We start from the raw sequence: 8,328 nt of genomic DNA, 5'->3' as shown, positions 1-8,328 counted from the left end.
TGTTTTAAGGATGCTACTCTTTTAATCGGTCAATAAAGGTTGGGTTTCACTGCTGGCTTCTCTGCAGAGGCCTCGTGTTAGTGGGGAGACCACGTGTCGCTGGCTGCTTCTCAAGACGAGCCCCTTCCTCCTTCCCTCCGTCTTCCCCGCAGCTTCCCAGTGGCAGCCTCTTTTCCCGCTGCCTCTCCCCAGTGTCCCTGCCCTGGCTGGCAGCCTGGTCCCTCAGCTGCACGGGGAGCAGAGCAGGCACGGCCCTGCCTTCCCCTCTGGGCAGGACGGCAGCAGGCAGACAGCGATGTCTTGGGGATGACGGGGACCGAGAGGGGCTGCTGCTGGGCAGGGAAGCCCCAGTCACTTCTCCCCATCGGCTGGGGGTGCTGCCCAGCAGGTAGTCTCTTCTGGCCTGCCCTGGAAGAGAGAACGGGGTTGAGGAGGGACCCCAGGGCTCCATTCGTCCTCGAGCAGGTTCCCCCCCGCAGAGGCCCAGGCTGGGGGCAGAGGGGTGCCCTGGGCTCCAAACGGGGTCTTTGAGCAAAGGGGCATCTCCTGCGCATCCCCGGCATTAACCCTTGCCCTCCGCAAGCCCCGCAGGATCCCCACCTCCCCCGGCCTCTTTCCGGCTCTGAGCCGGACCCTGCCTCTCCGCGTGCTTTCCTTCCCAGCCGTGTCCACACCAAAACTCAGCGAGAGGCCATCGCATCTCTCCCCGCCGCCCCCACGCTCCCAGACCACACGATGTCGTCCCACAGAAACGCCTCCTGAACAGCACAGCTTCCACGGCTGCACAAGACAGCCCAGACCCGTCCCCGTCCTCCCGTCCTGCGCTCGCCCTGCCCACGCTCCTCCCCGTCCCACCTTTTCTTGCCGGTGCTCCTCACGCCTCCATCGCCATGGCGTGGAAGAGCGCGTCGACCTGAAACCGGAGGTGGAACGGCAGCTTCGGGTCCGCTTCCGTGGTGCCCTTGGGTTCCAAGCTTTCTCGCACGCTGCTCTTCACTTTGCACCAGGACTCCCGGATGCGCTGCAGCGTGACCCCCTGCTGCAGGCCCTTGTAGCCCACCAAGGGCAGGGGCTCCAGCCCGACTCTCCGCAGCCGCTCCAGGGCCATGGGAGGGGGAGGCTGTGCCCATGGGGGCAGGGGCCACGTGGGGACCACGGTGGGGACAGACTCCCCCCGCCTGGCTGGCTGCAGGTCGGCACTGCTGGTATCGCCGCCTTTTGCCCCGGCCTGCCTTGCAGGAGCAGCCCTCGCGTCCTGCCTGCCCAGCCTCATCTGTCCCGCTGGTGTTCCCGGGGATCTGGAGACAGGGAATGATGCCCGCAAGCCCTTGCTGTCCCCGGGGCTCCTGGGCAGAGGCGCGCTGCACTCCTCGCAGCATCTCTCAGGGGCGATTTTGGGGAGCCGCTGGGTTATCTCCCACGTGTAGAGCAGCTCCCCATTGATGGCCAGCTCAAAGCCCAGCCCCAGTTCCAGCTGGAGGTCCTCCTCGTGCACCAGCATGTCCACAGTGCAGAGGGTGACGGCCAGCGTGGGCAGGTCCTGTTCTGCCGCGGGCTGGCTGCAGTGCGGGCAGCTGCCGGTGAGGCATCGACGGCACTGCAGGCAGACGGGATATTCTTCCCACATGGCTCCGCACAGGACTGGAGCGCTGCTATCCCGAGCTATGTTCAGCTTTTGCAGCAGGTTGCGGCAGATTTGGGTGATGTTCAGGGACTCCATCAGGGATCTGGCGAGCTCCTTCATGTTGGCGACGGAGGGCTGGCTCCCTGATCTGCTGGCAGCACTGGAATTTCCACGTCGACCCACGTCTCCGGTGTCCGAGGGGATCTCCCTTGCAGAGGCTGCTTCCTTGCCGTAGCTGCTTTCCCACCATTCTCCTCCATGGGGGTTCCCCGACCTGTGGGGGGACATACCGGCAGGACTGTGGGGCTGCTGTGGGACAGGACCCACCCGGCTCCCTCTCTCTGCCTTCTCCTGGGCGATCTCCCAGCTGCCCGCAGCCAGCCCTGCCAGCTCTGGGATGCTGGGGGCGAAGCTGGGGTCTCGGGAACATGGGGCCAGCCCAGGCCAGGGGCTGAGGACAGAGAGGGGTGCCGGGGCCACCGGTGGGCTCTGTAGGGGGGGGTATGTGGCGGGTGTCAGCAGAGGGCATTGGCCTGGAAACCTGCCCTCCCCGAGCCATCCCTCCCTTCCCTCGCTCCTCGAGCCCTTTCCCTTCCTGGGGCTGAGCCCGGGCCCTGGCTCTCTGCTGGATCCTGCTCTCGCCCACCCGCAGCCTCCTGGGGTCAAAGGGGCAGAGGGACCCACCAGTGGGGTTCCCCAGCCAGGGGCTCCCGGAGGGGACTGCCCCCCTGAAGGGAGGCGCTCCACTTACCTTGCCTTCAGGCTCTCGGCAGAGCTCTCCACGCCTTCCCAGGGGACGGATGATCCTGGGGGAAGAGACAGAGGGAGAGTGAGTGAGGGCAGCCATCTCTCGCGGGGTGCAACGGCGTCTCTCGGCCGGGAGCCGCTGCGGAGCCCGGCGCAGCTCTGGGACGGGGCTGCTCACCTATCGGGTCCTTCCTCCTGCTGCTGCGACGTCTCTTCCCCGCAAAGGTCCCCTGCCCCCAGAAAGCAAGCCCCTGGTTAGCATGAGGTGTCTCCCCTCCCCTGCCTGGCAGACGAGGACCCTTGGAAGGGTAACCGGAGTTTCAGGGACAGGAGCGTCCCTGGCCCCGAGCCCGGTGCCTGAGCGGAGGTGGCTCGGTGGCAGCGGAGCAGGGGCCTGCCTGGGTGGGCAATGGCCGCTGTTCACCGCTCCCTCCCAAAAATCCCCGGGGATGGGCTCTGCCCCGGGCTAGCCCCTGCCCAGGGAGCGTTTGGGGCGATGCCAAGACGGACGCCTACCTTGACCTTGGCCTTGATGTTGGGCCACCAGGTCATGAAGATGCCCAGACCCAGGATGGTCACCAGGCTGGGGGTGCAGGGCAGCACGAGTGTGCAGAGGCCCCAGAGGCTCAGGCTGGAGAGGAAGAGCAGCACCGTCAGCTTCCACTCCTCCATCTCGCGCAGGGATCGCCAGCATCTCCTCCAGCGGTTCTGCATGACCAGGGGATGTGCAAAGGCGTCAGGAGGGCCCCTTTGTGGGGAGGCCGAGAAACCCGGGGAGGAGAGGTTGGGGGGACGCCAAAGCACCCCGCTCCTACCTGCTGGTTTGCTTCTCCTCCCATCTCTGCTGTGTTTTCCACACGCTTGCCCATCTGCTCGCTGGCTCGCGTGCAGTCAAAGTGACACCCGAGCCTCCCCGCAACCTGTTAAGAGGGGGACCACCTTTGTGATGCCGTGGTGACATCGTGTAGACACACAGTGGCTGCCACGTCAACCCAGGGCTGAGCTGGCGTGGGAGATTGTGAAGCCATCGGGGAGCAGCCACCCCAGAGAGCCCCTGTGTCAGGGTTCGGAGGGGCGGCACACCCCAGGACGTAGCCCAGGGCCTGCGGGAGAGTGGGCAGGGAAGGTCCCTCTGGGCCACCCACCTCCACCCCTCGGCCGGGATGGGCCACTGCAATGGCTACCTGGTCCTGGTAGCACCAGGGCTGCTCTGGCACCCCGGGGGGACCTGCTGGTGGCCCTGGCAGCAGCCCCCCACTCCCGTCCCCGGGGACTGACGGGTTCTCACCAGCCAGGGACACCGTGATGGTCCCTCCTCCTCTCTGTTGCACCAGGGATCCCGGCCAGGGCCCCGGGACACCCCGTCGGGGTGGTTGTGTGGCTGCAGGGAGGCAGGAAAACCTGAGAGGGAAGGGTGGGGAGTAGGTTAGGTGAACTCGCCTCAAGGGTTTCTCTGCAAAATTCCCATCCACACTTAGGAGCTGTCATGGTGACTTTTCTTGCCGGTGCTTTCTAGGCTTCCATCGCCTTGGCCTGGAAGAGTGCATTGACCCTAAACCGGACATTGGGTGGCAATGGCCGGTCCGCTTACATGGTGCCCTTGGGTGCCAAGCTCTGTGCTGTCCCCAGCTGGCCCTGCTCGCTCTGGATGCTCCTCCACACTTTGGTTTTCAATTTGGACCAGGAATGCCCCATCCCTGGGGATGTTCAAGGTCAGCTCGGACAAGGCTTTGAGCAACCTGATCTAGTAGAAGATGTCCCTGTGCATGGTATGGGTGTCGGTCTAGATGATCTTCAAAAGTCCCTTCCAACCCAAACCATTCTGTGATGGTATGATTCTAACTGCCTAACTAACTACCTAACTCACTAACTACCATCATAGGCAAAACAGACTCAACTTGGGGAAGATTAGTTTAATTTATTGCCAATTAAAAATAAGGTAGGATAGTAAAACAAAAACAAAAGTAAAAACTTTTGTAAAAGTAAAAACCTTCCCCCCACTCTGTCTTCTTCTTAGGTTCAACTTGGCTCCTCCATTCCCAACTCTTTGGCCTCCTCTCCCCCAAGGGGCAAAGAGGGGTGCAGAGTAGGGGTTGCAGTCAGTCCATAACACTTTGTGCCGCTGTTCTCCTACTCCAGCTTGGGGCTCCACCAAAGGGATACAGCCCTCCTCACACTGCTCCAGCATGGGTTTTTCCCAAGGGCTGCAGTTCCTGACAGAAAATGGCTCCACCATGGGGTCCCGTCCACGGGCAGCAGCATCCTTCAAGGCACATCCACCTGCTGCAGTGTGGGGTCCTCCATGGGCTGCGGTGTGGATATCTGCTCTGACATGGTCCTCTGTGGGCTGCAGGGAGACAACCTCTTTCACCATGGTCTTCTCCATGGGCCAATGTATTGGGCTTGTCCTCACTGTGCTGACAAATGTCCCTGCTTGGGGATGCAGGGTCCATGGGCCCTGGGGGGGCTGTGGCAGCCATTGTGTGTCGACACGATGTCACTGTGGGCGATCTCACCTGGGACAGAGCTCTGGTACCTGCACAGGAGCTCAAGGGGCAGCAGAGGCTGACAGGGCTTTTCTGTGCCACACACTGCCGCGCTCCCAGGGTACGGACACTGGGGAGAGGCAGCGGGAAAAGAGACTGCAACTGGGAAGCAGCGGGGCAGATGGAGGGAAGGAGGAAGGGGCTTGTCTTGAACAGCAGCCAGTGACAGGCAGTCTCCCCACTAACGTGAGACCTTGGCAGAGAACCCACCAGTGAAACTCAACCTTTATTGACCGATTAAAATAGTAGCATCCTTAAAGCACCCCCGAGATAATGAGCAGGGGGCAGTGACTTCCAGGGCTATAAGGGTGTCAGGGACAGTGCTGGCAAGGGGGACAGACATTGGGGCTGCTCTGTGCCTCATCCCGACCCTAGGCAGGGCTAGCATGTCCCCAGCTGATCCATCCCAGGTCCCTGCTTCATCCTTGTTTCTGAATGTCCCTCCAACGACCATTTTGGAAATGCACCCAAGGCCCCAGTGCTGCAGCCCCAACTCTTGCTTCCCTTCACCTGATCCTTCTAGGGGACTTCTCCTGGACATCTGCTGGAAAAGTGGCCCAGAAAGCTTCAAGCAGTCTAGTAGACTCTTGGTGTGCATTAAGGATAACTTCCTAACCCAGGGTATAGAAAGGCCAACCAGAGGAGACGTGTTACTGGACCTGTGCCTCACCAACACAGAGGAACTTATTGGAGAGGTCAAGATCAGTGGCAGCCTGTGCTGCAGTGATCAAGCCCTGGTGGAATTCATGATCTGGAAGGATATAGGTCAGGCGAAAAGTATAGTCAAAACCCAAAACCTGAGGAAAGTGAACTTTCGGTCGTTTAAGGAACTGGTGGATGGGACCCCCTGGGAAACTGCCCTCAGGGATAAAGAAGCAGAAGAGAGCTGGCAGCTCTTTAAAGACATTTTTCTTAGAGCACAAGAACTACTGATTGCCATGTGCAAGGAATCAGGCAACAAGGCAGGAGACCAGCATGGCTGAGTAGGGGTCTCCTGGTCAAAAGATGCATAGGCAGTGGAAGCAGGGACATGCATCGTAGTAAGTATGTGGGGATACTGCCCAGGGATGGGATCAGGAAGGCTAAGGCACAGCTGGACCAAAATTTGGCAAGGGATGTGAAGAATAATAAGAAGGGCTTCTATAGGTATGTTAGTCAGAAAATGAAGACAAAAGAAATGGTACCCCCCCGATAAATGAGACAGGGGGTCTGGTGACAACTGACCTGGAGCAGGCTGAGGTCCTCAACAACCTTTTTGTCTCAGTTTTCAATGGCAATTGCTCTTCCCACATCTCTCAGTTCCCTGAATCTCAAGGCAGGGAGTAGAGGAATAAAGTCCCACCCATCATAGGAGAAGATCAGGTCTGAGACCATCTGAGGAACCTGAACATACACAAGTCCATGAGACCTGGACCCCCAGGGTGCTGAGAGAACTGGCAGATGTAGTTGCTAAGCCACTCTCCATGGTCTTTGAAAAGTCCTGGCAGTCAGGTGAAGTCCCCAGTGACTGGAAAGCATCACACCCATTTTTTAAAAGGGTAAAAAGGAGGACCCTGGGAACAACCAACCAGTCAGCCTCAACTGTGTGCCTGGTCAGATCATGGAAGAGATCCTCCTGGAAAACATGTCAGGGCATATGGAAGACAGGGAGTTGATTAGAGACAGCCAACATGGCTTCACCAAGGGCAAATTGTGCCTGACTAATCTGGTGGCCTTTCACAATGGAGTGATTGCGTTGGTGGATAAGGGAAGAGCAACTGCTGTCATTTCTCTTGACTTCTGCAAGGCTTTTGACATGGTCCCACACAACAGCCTTGTTTCTAAATTGGAGCGATATGGGTTTGATGGATGGACTATTTGGTGGATAAGGAATCGGCTGGACAGATGCATCCGAAGAGTTGTGGTCAATGGCTCTATGTCCAAAGGGAGATCAGCGACAAGTGGTGTCCCTTCTGGGTCTGTATTGGGACTTGAGGATACTGAGGGACATGAGCCAGCAATGTGCACTTGCAGTCCAGAAAGCCAATTGTATCCAGGGCTTCATCAAAAGAAGTGTGGCCAGCAGGTCGAGGGAGGTGATGCTCCTCCTCGACTCCACTCTCATGAGACCCCACCTGGAGTCCTGCATCCAGCTCTGCGGTCCCCAGCACAAGAAAGACATGGACGTGTTAGAGCAGGTCTAGAGGAGGCTATGAAAATGGTCAAGAGAGCTGGAACACCTCTGCTATGGAGAAAAGCTGAGAGAGTTGGGGTCGTTTAGCCTGGAGAAGAGAGGCTCTGGGGCACCTTGCTGTGGTCATTATATATTTCAATATGTAAAGGGGGCTTAAAAGAAGGATGGAGAAAGACTTTTTACCAGGGCCTGTAGTGACAGGGCAAGGGGGAACTGTTTTAAGCTGGAAGAGGGTAGGTTTAGATTGGCAATAATGAAGAAGTTCTCACCATGAGGGTGGTGACACATGGCAACAGGTTGCCCAGTGAAGCTGTGGATGCCCCATCCCTGGAAGCATTTGCCCGGGAAGTCCCTTGCCCAGCCCAGCCCAGCCATCCCCGTCCTCATGTCTTGGTTCAGCCACGATGGGTCACTCAGCCCAGCAGAGCCGAGATCCTTCCAGGGGCTTGGAGCAACCCCAAAGCCCTTCCCCGATACCGCCCTTTGCAGGATGCCTTTCTGTTCTGCCTGGCTTCTGTCCCACCCACCCAGGAAGGAGAAAGGACACGCAGCCAGCAGAGCCGCTTGTAGCAGACTCCAGCAGGGAGGTTCAATCCCCTGGAAAGGCAACGTCACTCTTATCTTCAAGAAGGGCAAGGAGCAGGACCTGGGGAACCACAGGTCGGTCAGGCCTGTAACTCCTCCATGTGGGGCTTGGGGGACATCCTGGCAGCCCTGGCAGCAGCCCCCCACTCCCAGCCTCCTCTCCTGTCTCCATGGCGACCGCAAATACAAATACCATGGCAACCCCATGGCAACAGCACAGGCAATGCCACCAGTTCCCACAGCCCGGAGGTGGGCGGATGCCCGCGCGTGCTGAAGCCGGAGTTCTCTTCCTCTGTGCTTCATGGCCACCACCCTTCCAACCCTGCAGTGGTGACCACCAGTAGCTCTGGACGGAGGAGAAGGGGTCATCCTGCTGCCCCGAGGTGGCCGGATTTGGTCTTCTCAGACCCATCCATCACTGACATCCCAGGGCTGGGGGAGCACATTCCCTACCCCAGCACAGTCCTGCCTCTCCCGGTGCTTCATCAGCTGCTTCATGTCCAACCTGGTCCCCAGGGAGCCCCTTTCAGAGGGCATTTATTTTCCCTGGGACAGGAGCCAGGCAGAACCGAAAGGCATCCTCCAACGAGGGGTGTCAGGGAAGGGCTTTGGGGTTCCTCCAAGCCCCTGGCAGGATCTCAGCTCTCCTGGGC

The 8,328-nt window shown here is 59.2% G+C and overlaps 1 protein-coding gene across 2 annotated transcripts; it reads right to left on the bottom strand.

Annotated features, from left to right (window-relative positions):
• On the bottom strand, window positions 1–3,947 carry LOC138689664 (uncharacterized). Of its 2 annotated transcripts, XM_069805466.1 has the most exons (7): window positions 3,660–3,947; window positions 3,187–3,291; window positions 2,888–3,079; window positions 2,550–2,601; window positions 2,376–2,430; window positions 879–1,898; window positions 1–266 (listed from the first exon to the last, which is right to left on the bottom strand). In XM_069805466.1, exons 2-7 carry the CDS (start codon window positions 3,238–3,240, stop codon window positions 47–49), a joined length of 1,593 nt encoding a protein of 530 aa, XP_069661567.1. In that variant the 5' UTR covers window positions 3,241–3,291; window positions 3,660–3,947; the 3' UTR covers window positions 1–46. The 2 variants fall into 2 exon arrangements, with proteins under 2 accessions (XP_069661567.1, XP_069661568.1); XM_069805467.1 differs by lacking the exon at window positions 3,660–3,947 and having other exon boundaries at window positions 1–408; window positions 856–1,898; window positions 3,187–3,435.
• Between the last annotated feature and the right edge of the window lie 4,381 nt (window positions 3,948–8,328).

This window comes from Haliaeetus albicilla, chromosome 18, assembly GCF_947461875.1.
Source record: "Haliaeetus albicilla chromosome 18, bHalAlb1.1, whole genome shotgun sequence".
Lineage (NCBI taxonomy): Eukaryota > Metazoa > Chordata > Aves > Accipitriformes > Accipitridae > Haliaeetus > Haliaeetus albicilla.
This window is presented reverse-complemented; position numbering and strand designations above follow the sequence as displayed.

Bases quoted from the DNA above. Each gene is read 5' to 3' on its own strand.
- LOC138689664 (XM_069805466.1), bottom strand. From the start codon at position 3,240: ATGGGCAAGCGTGTGGAAAACACAGCAGAGATGGGAGGAGAAGCAAAC. The intron at 3,080-3,186 runs GTAGGAGCGGGG...CTGGTCATGCAG, and splicing joins GAGGAGAAGCAAACCAGCAG to AACCGCTGGAGGAGATGCTG. The intron at 1,899-2,375 runs GTAAGTGGAGCG...GTCCCCCCACAG, and splicing joins GCCGAGAGCCTGAAGGCAAG to GTCGGGGAACCCCCATGGAG.